This window comes from Calypte anna, chromosome 2 (genome assembly GCF_003957555.1).
Source record: "Calypte anna isolate BGI_N300 chromosome 2, bCalAnn1_v1.p, whole genome shotgun sequence".
In the NCBI taxonomy this organism is placed as follows: domain Eukaryota; kingdom Metazoa; phylum Chordata; class Aves; order Apodiformes; family Trochilidae; genus Calypte; species Calypte anna.
In genome coordinates, this window is record NC_044245.1 from 78,878,222 (window position 1) to 78,898,074 (window position 19,853).

Here is a 19,853-nt window from a genome sequence, read left to right on the forward strand (position 1 = left end):
GCAGCTGAAGGTGTTATCCTCTCTTGTACAGTGCTGTATGGCAATGTCTAAATCAAGCCCTGAAGAAAAGGCCACGTCTCCTTCTACCTTGTGAGCCCCTAACAATCCAAGATACTGAGCACATCGCAAGCAAAGCCTTTGAGACCAGGGTTCTGAAGATGGATTTTTGTGCATTATCCACTGTAGTTAAATCCGTTCTTCTGCCTTGGGATTGAATATGTATATGCCTTATACTGAAGAGCTCAGCCACTTCCTAGGGAGGCTGAAATTCTTCTCATTCACTTGTAGCCCTATTTAAGCATGTTTCTTTCACTGGGACTTTTCTGATAAGCTATCCTCAGCTTACAGAGACTTCAAAGCTGAGGCAAAGGTATTAGAAAGAGAAAGAAAAAAGAACTGCACCTTTAGTTCAAGCTTCAACCAAGAAAAAAATACGAGCAAGAAATCATCTTTGTTGTAACCATTTCCACATTCTTATGGGAAACAAATGTCACATTTTTTTACCATTTAATTCTAAAATCTACTTTAAACATAACTGTTAGCCTGGCAGTATTAATAAGATGTTGCAATTATGATCCCTTTGTCTAGACATTTGTTGTGCAGCTGCCACTGGAGTAAACAAACTAAGAGAATTAAATGATTTAGAAAGCAAACACAAAAAAAATCACATCTAGTAGTTGGAAGAGTTAATTTGTTATCTATCAGTCATTCCTGAAGAAGAAAACTGTTAAGTCTTAGATGTCTTCCTGAGTAGGTCACTGGGCTGTCTTGACTTGGTTTCCATAACTGTGAAGCAATAATCATGTGTCTTTGTCATTGTCAGGGACAAGTATTGTGCAGAAAATGCCTAGACATCTTATTACAAAGCAGGCCATTACTACACAGCTGATATGGGTACTTTCAGAAGTTTAAAAACTTTGGATGACAGGAGCTTTCTTTATAGCAGTCCTGGGGCACAGCCTAGATTAGATTGCAGAGGCTGCCGAAGAGAAACCATCCGAGGTGAGCTTTTCCCTCACTGATCTTGCTGTTAAGAGCAATTGCTCTTGAGTATTGGCCCTTCAGGATGTGCATAACTCTATCAGGACAGGTGAGTTAGAGCAGGCACTTACCTCATCTGGCAATGGCAGCAGCTGACCCAGAAGCCAGGACTTCTAAGCTTCCTGAAGCCTGTGAGCAAGGATAAAGAATATTTCATGTATTATGAAGAGGAGTGGGAGGAGATACGATGGCTCTGCTTTCTTCTTCTCCTTATCCTGGAAGAAAGGGAGCAAGCAACAGGACAGTAAGAAAACAAGAAAGGTGGTCAAATGAACTAGGGGATTGGTATCTTTTAAAAATGTGAGAAAACCAGAATAAGATACCTGGATTTCTTGACTCAGGTTGCTCAATCTGCAATTTCTCTCATCTCTCTTGCTTTTTTTCTTGGATTTTTTTTTGTCTTTTCTTCGAAATACCAGGAAGTCAAGTGGTTCATTCCTTTGAAAGACCACGTTTCCTTATCTTCCAGCCATTGTATTGCATTCATTCAAAAGGTAAGAGGGTACTTCAACTAAGAAGTATATTTACAGGGCCCCAGAACCACAGAGGCCTTGAGTGAAAGTCTAAAATCATTGTGATCCTGAGGAAGATGAAGAGTATTATTGAAAGCAGCTCTCATGCTTCGATTGCAGAAGTTTTGAAAATGTGCTGTCTGTGCAGGTTTCTATCAGCCATAATTCTAAGCCTACTAAAGCAATACATTTGCAGAATCAGCTGAATTTCACCAACTATTCTAGGGGAAACCAACTGATGCTGAATCATTGGATAGGCCTGTTAGTGAAAAGCACTATGAGCCAGTTCCTCAAGTTAAGAACTCCTATTCCTACTCCTTCAATACAGTATACACAACCTCAATCAATTAATAGTCCTGTCCTGTCTCTCCCAGCACATCACAAGCCTGCACTTTCTGCAGTTAACTCTGTGTCTGACTGTCCTCCACCTCAGAATAAGCCAGCAATTTTCAGATCTAGAGAGGATATTGTGCAGTTCACTTTTTATCCTCAGAAAAGCTTCCCTGACAAAGACCCCATTAAAAGAGCTAACAGATTCAGAAAACAGTCACTCCTTACAACTGCTTTAACATAAAACCTTACACTGGTGATGCAAGGCCCTTTAAGCAGAAGTTTAAAATTCCTAAACCCAAATATAATCTCTTGACAAATAAAGCTCAATATAAACCAAAGTTGCCATCAAAATCTCCCCGTTAGAAAGCACACAGCTCATTGCAGCCTCCTGAGTTCAAGAGTAGAATGGATATCTTCAATGTACAGGTTCAACAAGCCTAAATATCAACCAAATAACATTACTGCTCTGCCTGAAGCCATTCCTGGAAGCCCTTCAGCACTCAAGGATGGGAAGGAAGATGAACACACTGCAGCTTCAGCAAGAGATGTATGTAACAGCAATTGTGTTGTTCTGAACTCTCATAGAGACTGGAGTTAGTAATTTGTAATTTTATACCAAAAGGTGCCATTCCAGAGGGAAAAGAGCAAGACATCTATTTTTCAAACTCAGCAGAAACATCAATATACCTTCACCTTTGGACACAGAGAAAGGTAATGTGTGTGCATCGTGGACTAAAATTCCAGATTCTTGATGTATCTTGACCCAAACCCCAGCATCACAGGTCTCTTCCTGGGGATCCAGACTGTCTTGTTGGAGCAAACTGTGTCTTAGTCTTATCTGACCACTTACTAAATTAGCTAACTGGGTAAATAATGTGAGACTGAGATAGAAGTTTATACATAAACTGAACCACTCAAGGTCAGAAAGAGAAGTTTTCAAGTGTAAAATCAGAAACCACAAAAAATATCAGCTGATCCATTTCTTTAAAATCTTTCAAATTTGGACATTTGAATCACCATTTTTTTTTCTCCAGCTAAGTAGGCCATGTGAAGACCTCTTTCTTGACAGCATGCAGCAGGGCCATATGTTCAGGGACCCTGCTTTTTCTGTCTTGATGATCTGCAACCTCCAATAGAAGCCTTCTCTGCCATATATCTAGTCACTCTTCCTCAAGAATCAGTAAGAATGGTGACTCTAATACAGTACCACAAAGAAGACTGCACTATACCTTGTTTGCAAATTGAAGAGGCATAGTTAGAGTAGTTGAATATATCCTTGAAGCTGACATAGCTGTCAGTTTAGTCTGTCTTCTGGCTATTCTTGTTTCTTTCATTTGGATTCATTCTAGGTGGTCCATATGTCTCCTGAAGTTTGGCATTCAAACTTGTTGTGGCATTCCCCTGTAAGATTTGTACAGAGGAATATATTATCTATATGTTCTGCCAAGAATAGTTGTTAATATGCTCTTGAATAGCTGTCTTTATCACAGAAACCCATCTTACAACACATTGCATCTTGTGATCCTCTCAGGCTTCCTGTTCTTTTTCTGCAGAATTACTACTAAGGAGATTATTATCTGCAGAAATACAGAATGAAGAACAATCCCCTACCTTTGTATTATCCATTTGACTTCAATTAAAGTCCATCTTCCTAAACCAACATACCTGAATTCTAAACCAGTCCTTAAGCATTTTTTAGCCCCTACCCTCTCTTTTACCATCCATACCACTGGCTGTGACACTGGATGGATATAGATCCAGGATAGACAATTGTCTGCATAATTTAATTCATACATTTTCTACATAATTCAGATGATACATGCTTCTCCTTCTGTGCCGAACCATTGGTGACTATTCTGAGTAGCACCCTCCAAGCATTTTTTATTCTATTTGCAGCAGTTCCTGTTAACTTTCTCATGAGAGTGTTACAGGAGACTACTCCCACAGTCTCTGCTGGTGTCCAGACAAGAAAGATCCACAAGCTTTCCTCCGTGAGACCTTCTGCTGCTGGATTAGTTCTCATAACCACAAAATGCATGAATATATGGGGTTTTACTGCTTTATTTGTATTTTAATAGGTGCAAAGCACCGATGGGTTACAAAAAAAACCCTCTTGGAACCTTATAAGGGACCCCATCTTAGTACTAGCATGATTTTGAATAGCTTGCTCTTCATATCTGAGATCTTTCTGTATTATGTATGCATTATATATCTTATACAGTATATACATTCTTCATTCCTGTAGGCTGCATGTCTGCAGGGACAAAGACTAACATCTTAATGTTCTAGTGGTTTGAGTTGAAAAGATTTGGCTTTTAAAGACTTCTGCTGCTGCATAGTTGTATGTATTACTCTTGCAATAAATGCATATTTTCTGCTCTGTATTAGCTAATCTTTCTACTAGCATGCTCTTGCTGCCTTTGCATAGCAGAATGTATTTCTGTCCATTGTGGTATTTATGTGGTCAGAATTGTTTGAAAATTGTGCTGAGAGAAGAAAGTAAACATGCATGTGCACTCATGAAGGGACACATTCGTCATATTTAAATATTCATTTCACTAGAACAGTAGCCTTTTTTAGCAGGACAGCAGCAAAGGGACTTTATATGCCATCTAGTGTATTATGTCAACTATATCGATATAGACATAATACTTTTTAAAACAGTTTTTTCCTACTGATGTGTAGTTGTCTCCTCTGATGTTTTTGCATTTGCTGTGGGCAGGGAGGGCTAGACAACTGGTCCTTGCCAGCCTCGGTTATTCTGATTCTATATGCAATTGTGAAATTTACTTGCTATTAATGAAAAGATTTTATCATGTGTATCTAAGGCCAAACACTTCAATGAGTTACAAGGAGAACCTTATCTGATTCTGTCTATGAAAAGAAAAATAATTCCAGGACAAAGAGAACTTGTCCTGTTTTGACTCAGGATAGAACCAATCTGCTTTTTAGTAATTTTATGTTTCAGTTAAGTCTCTTCTAAGTAGCTGCACTTGCTGAAATGCACATCAATTTCTCAGTCAGTGCCTGGTTCTAAGACTGATGACTCTTGGTGTTTATAATTACTGCTGTAGAATAGTATGCACAACCAAGGCCACTGCTTGATTCTGAAACATATACTATGCTCCAGAAACAAAAGGGACTAGGGGGGTCATACCTGTGACCCTCCTTTGTGGTGGAGCAGGCTAAGAGGTGACCAAAACTGACCAAACACAAATGACAGACTCATACTCTCTTTGTTTGTAGAAGAGGATTTCATAGCTCAGAAGTGGCCCAGGTTCCAGGATATTCTCCAGGATGTTTACTTTTAATATTTGAACTAAATATGCAATGAGGATGTATTTTGTACAATTTCCAAGATAAGTATATGCATGTCAATAAGTCTGGAAGCTAAGAACTATCCAATAGGATATCACAGGGTTGGTAAAGTCTGCTTCATAGTGATGATTTTTAAAAGATCTTTTCAGAATGGTTTGTCTGCTATAAATTTCATACATCGTGACAGCAAATGTTTTTGTATTGTGATTATATTAGATAAGGAGTTCATGTTTAAAGGAACTCATGGCTGCATGATATTACTTTTAACTGCATATCACTCAAAAGATAATATGCCAATATTAATGTTTTCTCTCCTTCCTCATTTTTTTCACTAACATTCATTTATCTGAGGGGAATTTTTTTGAAAAATAGTGTCATGAGATTTAAGATCCACTGAGTTTAGTGATGCCAGTTAAACAGAGTATTTAGCATAATTCTCAAAAGGAGGACCAGTGCCATTTGTTAATGCACTGAATCTGATCCATCACTGTCCTCCAGCTGCTTTACACTGCGTTTGATTCATAGGCAGGAATTATAATGGTATGTTTGTGATAAGTTAGAGAAGCTGTGAACCAGCTTGTGCTGCAGAAACACCATGGCTAATGGGAGCAAAATCTTTAATTTTCTCACATAGTGAAAAGTAATGTTTGCTTGAGACAGTGATAAATAAAGCCTTACTTTACTGCTTCTGCTCAGCTTTGTAAGAGCAAGAGCATGCCAAAGAAATGTGATTTCTTATTTGTCAATCGCAAATATTTCTTGCAGCAATTGATTTTCTTATTTTACTAGATTATTCATTATTGGTTTTTTTCACAGACTCAGACTTTGTGATACTGGGGTGAGGGATTAGATTCTGAGATTGGAATTGGGGGTCAGGGTAGAGGTAGGAGCTAAGAGTCAGGTTTAGGGCTGGAGGTCAGAATTAGGCCAAGAGCTAAATAAATGTGGTCTCACAATCCATGTCCTACCAACTTAATACCCTTTGCAGCCACAGCATTGACATTTCTGGCCCACCCTTCAGTCTCACACCCATCATGTCCTCATGTGCCATCCTCCATCTCCTGCCTACTCAAGTGATGAAGCTTAAGGACCCCCAGATATCAAGCAGCTGTCATTTCCCTTGGCCTGCTTCTGTTTAGGTTTTGGTTTTAGATTTAGGTTTGGGCATCTATATAGGGGGTGGAGCAGCAGGATTGGGCCAACCTCCTGAAGCGAGGAATTGTTGAGAGAAGTGAAGGATCTCTTCTCCTTGTACTCAGCAGTGGTGTGGCCTCAACTTGAGTACTCTGTGCAGTTCTGAGCCCCTCACTTCAAGAAGGACACGGAGGTGTTGGAGTGGATCCAGAGGAGAGCAATGAGGCTGTGAAGGGTCTAAGGGGAAAGTCTTACAAGGAGAGGCTGAGGGAGCTGGGGTGGTTTAGGCTGGAGAAGAGGAGATTCAGGAAGGACCCTGTCACTCTTTACAACTCCCTTATGAAGGTTGTAGTCAGGTGGGGGTCGGGCTCTTCTGCCAGGCAATAAGTGACAGGAGGAGAGGGCATGGCCTGAAGCTGCTCCAGGGGAGGTTTAGGTTGGATATCAGAAAGCAGTTCCTCATGGAGAGGGGGGTCAGGCATTGGAATGGGCTGCCCGGGGAAAGGCTGGATGTGGCACTTAGTGACATGGTCTAGCTGATGTGGTAGTGTCAGGTCATGGGCTGGAGTTCATGATGTCAAAGCTCTTTTCCAGCCTCAATAATTATGTGATTAAGCTTAGGTATTTGAGAAAGGCTTTGGATGAGGTTTGGGGGTTGTGCAAAGGACTTGTGGTAACCAGTTAGGGTGTGGGGACTGAGTCAGGAACAGTAGTGAGGGCTATGGTTAGGGACAGCAGTTTAAGGCAAGGGACCAGGAAAAGGCTTTAGGTTGGGGATAAGATAAAGAATTAGGAATTTTGGTCTTTGGTTTTGTAATAGAGCTTGGTGCTAGGGAATAGAGGAGGGTGCTGGGGTAAGCGTCTAGAGGTCTGGTTGTGGACCTTAGGATTAATTGCCAGAGTTACAGTAAGTACCTAAAAAAAGTGGTTTCCTGTTCACACTGTACCAAGTACATTTTCATCTCTTTAATTGCCAAGAAAAGCCTAAAAAAATCTGGGACTCAGCAGAGTGTCCAAGCAGCATAATGGGCCAATAACCTCCTAAGCTGTGTTAGGAGTGTTAAAAGCAGGTCAATGAAGGTGGTTACTCCCCTCTGCTCAGCACTAATGAAGCCACACTCAGAGTACTAGGTCTTGTTCTGGGCAAAAGAGTGATTGCATGATCATGGGCCTGGAGCATCTCTCCAATGAGGAGAGGCTGAGGGAGCTGGGACTGGTTTTCTTAGAGAAGAGGAGGCTCAGGGGGATCTTATCAATGTGTCTAAATGCCTGATATGAGAGTGTAAAGAGGACAGAGCCAGATGCTTCTTGGTGATGTGCAGTCAAGCACAAAGGGTCATGGGCAGAAATTGAAATGCAGGAAATTCCATCCAAATATAAGAAAAAACAAACTGATCCCACAACCTCAAGTGTTCTGTGATTTATAAGGAAATTATTTGCATTAATTTTTGTTAAATTTTTGCTACCAGAACTGTCGAGGTCCACGGTCAAGCATGACTAAGCTAGACACCTCATTCATACATGACTGTACCTCAGTTTTATGCACTTAGCCCTTTGGGGAACAGGAGCAGACATAAGCTACTCTTTCTAACATAGAGAACTTAGTCTTTTAATTAATCAGTTAATGACCCTGTAAGTTGATGGCTGTCCTTGCATTATGTTCAAGATGCAAGCTCTGAATTTCCTTCTCAAAATCTTAAGGAGTCCTTTGCAAATCTGAGAAAAAGCCTTTTAATGCAAGCTCACAGCTTTTGCAGCATAAAGCAGTAATTCAGCTCCATGTACCAAAGAACATGCAGGAGTGGTGGTCAGGGTTCACCTGCTGTTTGGCAGATCTAATGTGCAACATGAGGAAAATAAATTGCCTTATTAGATATTCCCCTCAGGAGAAAAGTTACAGGATATCTTAGATTGTATGCTACTCAGAATGCTCTTAAAGTGGTAAGTCTTATACATTATTTGTATTTCATAACTCAGGATTATTCTAGGAAATAATCAGAGTGCTAATTTTAATTAGTGCAAAATGCATACTATTAGCATGAGTATATGCAAAGTCATATATTTGTGTGCAAAATTTTTCAAGGTGACACTGACAACAGTGGCTGCTTTCACAAAGGGAATGTGATACTCTGCAACTTTTGTTTATTATTTGCAGTGGAGCAGTTTATCAAGAAATATTTTATATTTGGTAGTATTGTCCACTGAATCTCCCATGGTTAGGAGGTCAGCATTGTCTCTGTTGCCTCTCCTGATCTGCTTGACTGAGAGCATTTATTTTTCTTCTTTGCTTTTCTGTTGTTTTTAACTTAGATCTTTTCTATCACTTCAAACGTGACTGCCCATCCTTCCACTGCAGTGCAGAGTATAGTTTATATTCCAGCGTGTCACAGGGAAGTAGTGAGGGTGCTGGCTACATATAAAATTTTCACTCTTAACTCCACCCTAGTCTTTCAGAGCACTCTGATCATTTAGAATAACACACTTGGAGCCAGAGACCCAGCTGCTCTGAGGCAGGTTCTTCTTTTCCACAAGTCTGGAGAGAGGAGAAGACTTCTGGAAGACCTGCCCAGTTCTCTCTCTCTCTTTGAGAGCAGCAGAGATCAACAAACACTGCAGGGGGCTGAGACAGATGAGGTTGAAGGATCTAAGAAGGCCTTGCCTTACGCAGATATCCTTTGTCCATCTTGGTCTTCAAAAAAGGAGATCAAGGCTAATGCACAGACTGTCTCGACTCTTTTGTCATGTGTGCAGTCTCATGCCCATGAAGGCAAGAGAAGGAAACTGAGTTCACAGTCCTGAGAGTCTTCCCTCTGTCTGTTACTTAGATGTGAGCAGCTGTGACTCAGGTTAAAAAACCACTAAGTTGAGCAAGCTCAAATGCATGTCTGGAGGCAAGTTTTCAGGCCACTAGAGAAAAGACTTCATCAGTTACTAGCCTAAAGATGCCATCTGGAGCTGTCATCTTGAAAGAAACATCTGTAACACAACCCAAAACCAAGTCACATTGTGAACCCTTTGACTCCTGCATCCTGAGGAAGCACAAGCAGAACTGTGCTCTAGTAGATCTGTGCTCTGATGCAGGAGTTGGGACTAGAATTGATTTGTAACATTTTTTTAAAACCTAACTAGAAATGAGATGTAAAACTTAGAAGAGTTGAAGATGTTCTTCATGAGAAATGTAAAAACTAGTCATGCGGTAGTCAAAACAAGAAATAATACAGCATCCACTGCTTAGGGGAAATTATCAGCTTCATTTTTGCCCTTTGCATGAGAACACATTTATTTTAACTCTGCGCTATATCCTTGCTTACATACCTCCTGTATTCAGGCCTTAAACTGTGGTAGCTTCTGGTGACTTAAATACAAAACTACAATGTAATTTTCTCTTTTCCAATGACTGTGTGGCTAACACAAAAAGCTCTATTGAGAACAGGTATTAAAGTGAGTCAAAACTTAAGTATTATCTGCAAAATGGACTGACCTCCGAAAAATACCTAGTAAAATTGACTACTTTTCTGCTTTCTGCATGACCAGCATGAGATACTGTATTTCTTACAAAGGTACCTATAACTGCATCACTAGAGCAGATGTTTGTATGGTCTGTTTTAGATAACACTGATGCATTAGCAGTTCAGCAGTTGAACAATTTATCTTCATGAGGTCTTTGCTATCATTTCCAAATTGTAGAAAAAAAGATAACACTGTGTTATACTCCTAACCTTTCCTGAATAAATTGTCTTCAAGGCTTTTAAAAATATTTGTGAAACAGTTAGCACTTCTTCTGTTGCTATCCTTTTACTTGTTCTTTTTCTTTTTCCTTCAGTCCTTCTCCAAAACACTGACTTCTGTAAAGTCTGTGTATGATTTCACTCAGCCTTAGATACTAACCAGGATTTTCTTATGAAATATAATTTTTTTTTATTCTGTGGTGCATGATAAAGCAGTCTAGAAAACTCTGATATGTATTCTCAGAATTGTTTTGTCATAATGCACAGATTAATTGCCTTAACTGCTCCACATCACTTTCGCAGTGAAATATTTGAGCATTGCACTTATTAAGGAATATATGAATATTATAGTATGACCTGGGATGGTTTTGATATTTGCTGGAAGCATTGTTTGGAAAAGACACCATCACTTCAGCAAGATTTATATTTATTGAGCTAAATCATTTCCATCTTTGCACCTACGTAATCTTTAACAACAGGATTTACCTTGAACATCCGTTTTGGTTTTATTTCTCTTAATATTTTAATGAACCTCTCTAAACATAAAAATTTTTCTATATTTCACCATAATATTATTGCAACTGTATAAAAACATGCAAAAATAATCAGTCTTCCAGACCGTACGGTGGGGAAAAATTTGTTCATTAGTTTCAGGCAATGTTATAGCACAAGCAGAGAAGAAGAAAATTATTAGCAAATAAATAGCATTTTCTTCATAGACATTTAAGGCAGGATAATGTCTAGTTGCAATTCACTCTGGTTACATCAGTCTCCTGTCAGAATCTTGTTCTGGTTTGGACATGAAGTAAAACCAAAGTAGAAAAGAAAAGCTACTTCTTTATGAATCCAGTTTAATACCTTTTGACATTGGTAGACAGGCTCGTTAATTTCAGTGGGGTTTGGATCAGGGCATAGATCTTGAAACCTATACTTATTTTTCCAAAAATAGATGACATTCTTATTTCTTCATTATGGCATAATTTAAAGTCCCTTGAATCAGACTATTAAGAAAATATTATCCTATCTCAGAAAATAATACAGATAAAACTATAGTTCCACTCAACACTCACATAGCACTTTTCCTCTTCAAAGCACTTTAGAAACACTGATTAATCATAATATTAATTAAACAACTGTATTTTTTTAAAATTAAACCTTCCAAAAAGCTCTGTTCTCTGCAGGGTGCAGGGAAGAGGATAGCAAGGGACTAAAACCAGCTCCAGTAATCAAAAACCTTAGCCCGCAGCAATTAAACTGAGGAACCACTTCCATTTGCAGAATTTTTTTTTTTTTTTTTTTTACCTTGGGCTAGTGAAAAGATGAAAGGAAAGATGACAGTGCAGTCTATACAAGAAATAGATCTGTTGGTGTGTAAAGGAGCTGATTGATTAGATATATTTGCACTACCTGTGCCAATAGAAAGGCTAGCAAGTCCTTTCCATGCCTTTTCCAGTCGCATACCTGTCAGGAGGTGAAAACAAAATTAATTAAAAGGGAGATTATTTGAGTGTTTGCCCACATGGATTCAGTCCATTCTGTATATAAAACCCAAGCATGTGAGATGAAATTCCCTGGATCCAAGAAGAATGAAGCCTGGGTCTGTCGCTTTTGTTCCCAGCCAATGTATCATGGCTAAGACTGGAAGGAAGATTGCCAAAGCCACTGCTCAAATCCCTTTTTTCTGGCCAGGGGAGGAAGAGCAACAGAAGAGCAGCATTACCTGTAGCTTTATGACCATTTAACTTAAAAGCACTGCTTCCTTTGCTGCTTAGGGTGATGAATAGAAGCTTATTGGTGGAGGTTTTTCTCCTTCCTTGGATCAGTAGTAGTTTGGTATATCAGATAAACAGATAATTAGGCAGGTCAAGCTGGACTTGAACTGAGTAACTTTTATGCTTCGAGTGTGGATAAGACAGTCAACAAATTGATGTATACACCTCTTGCCAAATTTGTCTTCCAAAATTGGATTCCAGGTCAAGAGAATGCACCCTGAGCTGGGTTGCCTGTGCTTGGTAGTTGTGTTACTTCTCCAGCATGAGAGAAGGGGACAGAGATTGCTCAGCTGATATATGGAATACCATTCAATATAGAAGCCATCCACTACACTGGTTGAGAGGTACTCTTAGGAAACAAACTCCAGTTGGCCATGATACCCATAAATCTATTTCTGTATTAGTTTCCTCACTGTTTTCTCACAAACATCTGCTCCAAATGCAAGCTAATTTCTCCAGAAATCCACTTTTCTGTGGCAGCATGAATCCCATGGCAATTGCCAAAAAAGACAGCAGCAAAGATGAAAGAGGCAGAAACGCACATCAGGGTCTTAATACATTGCTCTAGGTTTGGCATTAGCTCCAATGGAGGCATATAAAGTGCTTCTGAATGCAAAGTGTAGACATGGATCACATGGATCTAACCTTTAAAGCCTGTGTTGGAACAGATATGCTGTATGGATTAGCAGCTTGTGGCCAGTTGAAGGGCCCTGGAAGTTCTTTAATCCCTAGGTCTTAAGACAACTGCTAATACAAAGCCTGAATATCTGCAGTCTTGCTATGTGGAAGAAATGCAGAATACAAAGGTATAAGAGTATAATCAGGATGAGAAGTTACAGTAGTTAGGTAGATAGCTATCCATGCAGCTGTGATAGACAATGCAGATAACAAGATAGTGCAAGAGCAATATGTTTTAAACACACCAGTATTTTCAAGTCTAAAGTTTATGCTTGTAAGCTAGCAAAAATTTCCTTTAGTTCAGAACATTAAATAGCAGGAGCTTGGTGAGGGGGGTCATGGGTGTGCAGGGGTGTGACAAAGACAGGCTCTAGCTTAGCATCAGACTGAAGGCTTTTTAATCAACAAGAGGAGAGAACTGAAAAGCTTGATAGACAAGGCAGATAGAGAGATACATGCTTAAGTATCAGAAAGGCCAGAGATGGTGAAGGAACATAAAAGCTTAGTAGTTAAGGCCCATAGGGCTTAGGGTACACAGCTCAAGGGAGAAAAAATATCAGTCATGTAATAGAGGCCAGCCCTGAGAAGGTGAACTGAAAGCAAGAAAAATGATCAGCCAGAGGGAGGCAAGAAATACTTGAAATGGAAAACTCATGTTTCTGGAAACAGAGAAGCTGTAGGAGGAAGGTGAAGGGGCTAAAATGCTGTTACAGGAAAGAAAATCTATGAAGGATCATGGATCTGAGAAAACAATTTGCTGTAAAGCTGTGATTGTATTGCACTAGTTGTGATTTCCCATGGCATGTTCAGGGTGAAAATACCAAAATGCTTCCATTTTGTCTTTTCTCCAGTGCTACTAGCATCTATTCATACTGCTCTTCCACCACTGTTACAGCTGTGCCCTTTGTCATTCCTGGCTCTCCTCATACTATACCTTTCTTGAATCATACGACCAACATCTTTAATCTTTTTTTAAAAAGTAAAAGCTTCTATATTGGTTATGCTTTAAATATTTGATTCTTATACAAGCAAATCTCAATTGACACTGCCAACACAGATACCTGTGGTTCATGTTCTTTCATCGTTCTATGAAGATTGGAGGGTTTCTTCTCTGAAACTGTAAAAAATGACAATTCCTGCTCCCTGAAGTGCTTTATATGCTACACTACCTATTGCTGAATTCATTCTTGATAAAGAAGATTTAAAAAAAAAGAAAACCAATGAATGGCATATCACATACAATGTATCAGGAGAGATACTGTTCCCCTTTTTCATGATCCATACCAAATACCAATCTTCTATCTTGAAATCTAGCTGCCTGTCATCAGAGGTGGTAGAAAAGTGGAAAATATGTATCATTTTTCTGAGGGGAAGGAGTATTGAGACCTCTAGTTGATCTTTTGCTCTGTCTTAGCAACTGCTAGTCAGGTGCACTTGGGTTCTTCCCGTCGTCTCCAAAAATAATTTATTACCACCAAGTCTTAAAATTTAAGTTCAAGTAAACCTGAAAGGAGGTGAAATCCAGCATTGTTCTCAAGCTCAAAGCACTCATGGTCCCAATTTAATTGGCAGACTAGGCTTAATGTGAAGCAGCTAAAGCAGTTTCTCCAGCCCCCAAGTTTTGAAAGTTTTGAAGTGCTTACTCAAACTAATCTTAAGTTAACTCATTACTCATTCCCTTACAAATGATTGAACTGACTTGGTAATTTTTGGATGCAGATGTCAGTATTACAGTCAGTTGGCATCATGTAGTAAAATGTCTTTGGCTACAATTTACAATTTCCTACAGTGCATTGCAGTAAAATGCGTTGTCATGGCTTAGCAGTTTGGGCAGACCACAAACCAAAGGACAGAGAATTACCCTCTATATGCCCCCCCCCAGCCCCCCAACAAGGGAGGATAAAAGGGGGAATAAAGACTGGAGACCTGAAGTTGAATATTGAAAACAATTGGAGACAGATTTACTAGCACAGGAGAAAGGCAATAACATAAGGAATAAAGTAACAAAAATACAAATACATACAAATATATATATACAAGCCAGCCTGGATGCTGGCAGGAACAGATGCCTGGACACCAGCTTGCACAGCTGCAATATGCTGACTAGATTTTAGGTCAACAAATTTGTACTGAGTCTTCTGGCACTTTCTATCCAAAGGCTTAATTCGATGCAATTCATAGGCAAAGAAAAATAAAAAAAAATAAAATAAAAAGCAGCATTCAGAATGTATTCTAATTTAAGTACGCAACTGGTTAAGAACTGAATAGTCTGTTGACGTGGAATTACCACAGCCACTCAGAGATACTGTAGTATCCCACTGTTGCACGTTACTGATAAAAGTCAGGTGTATTGATGGGAATTATCTAATACTGATTTGATTGTCCCAAGCCTAAGTTAAGTGTGTGCACATCAGAAGTATCAGAACTATTGAGCATTAACATGTCCAAGATGCTTATACTGTACCTGACTGAGCTAAGTTCACTTTTCCTAAGGAGTTTTTACTGATAGCTCCAAAACCTTTGTTTCTTTTTAGAAATCTCTTGTGTGTTTAGGCATGTGCATGGAATACTAGGCCAGTTCCAGGAAAGAATCCTGCTTGGGTTAGCCATCCAGATTTCCTTACACTAGTGTTAAGGTACAACCTTTAGCTGCTAATGGAGTGGCCACTGTCACCTGGTTTCACCAAAGGACTGAGACAGTGAGACCCTCCATTGCACTTTTAAGTAAGGTAGGAGAGGAAAAAGGAATATTGGTCTGCTCTGGGTGTGTGCACAAGGTGAAGCAGAAAGTCTCACTTTATCTACTCGAGCTTATTCCTGATGCCTGGTGGACAAATCCCTGGTGGACAAAGGCTTGGCTGTGAAATCTATAGCTGGGCATGGTTTATTGTATTTTAATTTTTGATGCATGAACTTTATTTAGTATGTGGTACAGACTGAAGTAATCACTGCAAGTGAGAAGCCACTGTTAATGTGTTCATGTTGCAAGCAACAGATGCAGGTGTAAACAGCATTTCAGGCTGTTCTTGAACAGTTTCATATACATACAGGAATAAAAAAGGTTTTCCATTTTCTCAAATGTGCCTTTTCTGGAAAAGAAAGTAGTATTAACATCAGTACTACATCTGATATTAATATTAGTGAAAAGTTAATATTGCAAATGACCAATTATACATTAAGTGCAATGAAATAAAAATGACAACAATACAATATTTGTATTGCAACCTACTGGTAAGGTTTCAATTCTACTCTGTACATTCTGTGGGTAATGTTAAGCTTTTTTAATCAGGAATGTTTTACATGGTATGGAGGGATTAGTTTCTAAGACCTCACATTACCACATAATTTGATAACCTTTACTTTTTCAGTACAGAGATTATAGTTTTTATCTGTACTATGAATATTTTGTTCCAGAAGACTGGCTATATTTTTACCACTGGAGGCAAAATTGTGAGAAATAAAAATAATTTAAGATATGATAGCTAAAATACTTGGTTATCCTCTTACCTCTGCTTTCAGATGTGGACACACACAACTGAATTTACGAATTCAGAAACAAAACTTTTAATAAGTATTCATAAATACAAAATATCAGAACTTTTTTAAGTTATCAAAAAAATCTGATTAAATTATCATGTTATATACACTGATCATACCTGATAATTTCCTTCATAAAATGTGATGTCGATTAGGTTACTAATTATATTTATTTTTCCCAATTTCCCTGTCCTTTTCATTCTGCACGATACACTTTAGTGGTGATTGCTGTATGCAAATTCCTAGCACAGCTGCACTGAAGGTGATTCACAGTTGTCTCACTCAACCTCAGCAACTTCATCAAGACTTCACCCTGTCTGATATTGTCTTCTCTGATATTGTCTTGTGTTGCAGGATTGAGCTGCCATTTTCCCAGATTACTAACCCTCTAGAACTGGTGTGAGGCTTCTCAAATATTGGTGCAAATGCTAACCCTTCCATATATTTATATATTTACGTTTATAATATATAGATATGTATATTCTCAGAAGCTTCTCTTATATTATTTTCATAAGTCCTAGATGACATAGATAATAGAAATAATCATAGATAATGTTCATTTAAACATAAAAAAGTAATATGTTGAGCATAATTTATTTTTTGTGTCTTCAGTTCAGTGTGGCCATTTAAAAAAATCTATGGCATCTTTCATTCTAGGAGATTTTATGTTCTAGGAGTTATTGTTACATAAAATAACTTATAAATATCAGAAAGGAATAGATACCAGAAAAGCTACCTTTCTGGTCAGTACTATGTATAAAACTAAGGATGCATGGAAGAGTGCAGTGTCATCTCTTAATGATTGAATAAGCAATAAAGTCATAGTAATACTAATAAACCCAGTTAAATTACTCCATGTAGTATATAATTAATCTTGTTCTGTGAAACTGGTCCTTCGGAGAAAACTTTTTCACAAATAACAGCGTTATTACATTCACCATAGTCTTTTTAACAACTGATGCACACTTTATTTGTAGTAACTTGAGTTGTTAGTTGTGTGATGGCAGATGTCGACGTCTTCAGCTCTGTAAGTTGAGGTGTGTGGGTTTTCTTTGTATACAATTGGCCTGTACTATCATTATTTCATTCTCATAAGAATGTGATGTAGCCCATGTCTGATATCTCCAACAGGTGAATTATGAAAATGTTAAAAAGTCTCTAATGTATGAAATGCTTCAGCGTGCAATCCTATAAATGTGACTTGCTCCAAAATAGTATCAGTAGGCAATCAGATTACACGCAGTGATGCAAACAGTCTTTACGTGTTTTCCCTGTACTTCTCCATCACCCTTTATTAGTTTATCTTCTGAATTCTCCCTTCATTTTCTCCCAACAAAGGCAAGTATGCCATGAGGGATCTGGTCCACCGACTGCCAGGCGCTAACAACAGCAACAGCTCAGCAAGCAAGGCCATGTCTGATGACACCGTCACTGCCATTTGCTGCACTCTGCACGAAGTCATCACTAAAAACATGGAGAATGCCAAGGCCTTACGAGACGCAGGCGGCATTGAGAAACTGGTTGGCATATCTAAGAGTAAAGGAGACAAGTATGTTTTGCAAATCACCTTGCATCCTTTTTTAACATCTCCAATAGTTACTACTAGTCCTGAATGTGTTTGCCTCTTATGTGCAATTCGTGAGTTGAATACTTTAGTTCCAGCAGAAAACCTGTGCCCAGTGTGAAAGGTGACAAGAAACAGAAATTACCAGTACCAAAATTATCTGCTCTGATCTATTTCTTATGTGCCATCAGCAGTGTATGGAGTGTGCTACATGTGCTCTTTCAGGAAGAGTAATTATTTGCAGTCACTGCTACCTCTAAGCACTTCCAGAAGATACTGATAAACATTAGGGACCAAAGCTGTTGGATTACACCCTGCAGAAGGGGTGGAGGGATCCTGTGAAAGGAGAGGACCACCGCAGTTCTGTTACTGCTCCTCTTGCTCTGGGAGTGAAGAATGTAAAGTCACTGTCCCTCTTCACAGCACCCTTTTCCCTATGGCCAGCTTGCTGGTGTGGTAGGGCGTAGGACAAAAGTCAATCCATGGATTTTACCGACACCTTATTTCTGAGAGAGCATTAGGATACCTGCAGGCTAATTTGCGAGGCACCAAAACATGGAAAAATCTTACACACAACTGTGACATTTTCAGAGCTGCTATGGTTTCATCTTGTCTGTTTTCCTGTGTGCACACTCTTCATGAAGAGTTCACTCTTTATCCTTCTTTTGCCTAAAACAGAGAGCCTGGTTCTCATATTTGTCAACCTGCAGAAGTATAGTGCAATGGGACTATGGCAGTTTGAAAACAAAAAGCCTTCACTATAGTGTACAAAACCCATCAGTCCAGCTACTCGAAGCTGTCATCACACAGCCTACTGCAGCATCAGAGCTTTAAAAGAGCCCCACAAAGCCAGGCTACAACCTGAAGGAAAGATTTATGCACCCTACATTTGGTATGAGAACTTATGCTCGCCTATGTGATCAGAGCATTGCCAATATAATTTAACTGCATTTATTTTTCTCTGTTGTCACCCTTTTCTTTTCATACCAAATTCATTACTGAAACATTCTTGCATTCTAATTGTCAGGTGTAAAAAGTAGTAGAGTGACAGAGTATGCAAGTCCAGTTGTGGCAGCTCCCCATACTCTGCTGATTTATTTACGTTTGCATTTTTATTATGATTGAATCTATTTGATTTTTTAATTTACATTTTCTAGATAAAATGTGCTGAGGTTACAAGCAGGTTCATATCCATGTCTCTTAAGTGGAATGTGTCTTCAGAAAAATGCATTTGTCTACCTGCTTATTATCTGGTAGAAATTATAGGTACCCGCTAAGTCTGGAATTTTCAAAGTTTAACGGGTGGTTTTAGGAGGATCCAAGGATGTAATGTCCTGTCTAAGTATCCCTCATAATGTGAAAGACCTATCTGTGTTAAATGGAAGAATTTTTTATCCCCACTAGTGCTGAGGAATTCCAAAATGCTCTCCCAAATCATTATATGTATCCCACCTCTAAAGTACTTTGCATTGTGGTCCTGTGTTATTGTTACAGGTTACACAGGCTTGGAACAAGAACACCTGTAAACTCCCAGTGCTACAAATGCCCCTCTTAAGTGAAAGTTTCATTTTTCAGCTTTCAGAAGTATAAGACACCATTGCTTTGGTTTGGTTTCTTATGGGTAATACATTGCTTTAAAATCAGAACTGCTGGTTGTTGGACTGCTGGTAAATTCTGACATGGTCAGTTGCATACAATAAACACTTACGTGCAAATTTGTCTTTTCCATTATAAATTGTCTGTTCCTACAAGTGTAGGTTACTAGCCTGGCCATGCATATTGGGATGTGTCAGTGCCAGGAGTGTAAGGCTGGCCCCACTAGCCCTTGGAACATGCCCAGGGCTTGAGTGCTTTCCCCATATGGCAGTAGGAGAGAACTGGTATTCATAAGGTCATATTGGCCAAGTCCCTAGTTGCTTTTTCTCCTCAGTACCCGTATTATGGTTGGCACAGTTATTTTTGTGGCTTCTCCACTCTACCAGCACCTTAATAGTAAGTATAGCTGGGAGTATAATAAAAAAAATGATGTTTGAAAAGGATTATCAAATTCCTGATTATTCACGTATTACCCACCAACTGCTGTACGCTGGGTGAGAAATAAAAAATTTCAAAAGGCACCAAATAAATGCCTAGGAAAATACTGTATAGTTAATAGGATCAGTTGTGTCAAGAGCATTGGTATACCAGCTTTACTGCCAGTCTGCCACTTGTCCTTCTCAGAGGTCACAGGATGAAC

The 19,853-nt window shown here is 39.0% G+C and overlaps 1 protein-coding gene across 1 annotated transcript in view; it reads left to right on the forward strand.

Annotated features, from left to right (window-relative positions):
* The window catches only part of CTNND2 (catenin delta 2), a 522,813-nt gene that overhangs the window by 471,202 nt on the left and 31,758 nt on the right, over positions 1-19,853 (forward strand). The window contains exon 16 of the mRNA XM_030444848.1: positions 17,392-17,602. Within this exon, the coding sequence (XP_030300708.1) occupies positions 17,392-17,602 (211 nt within the window). The remainder of the gene's footprint in view (positions 1-17,391; positions 17,603-19,853) is intronic.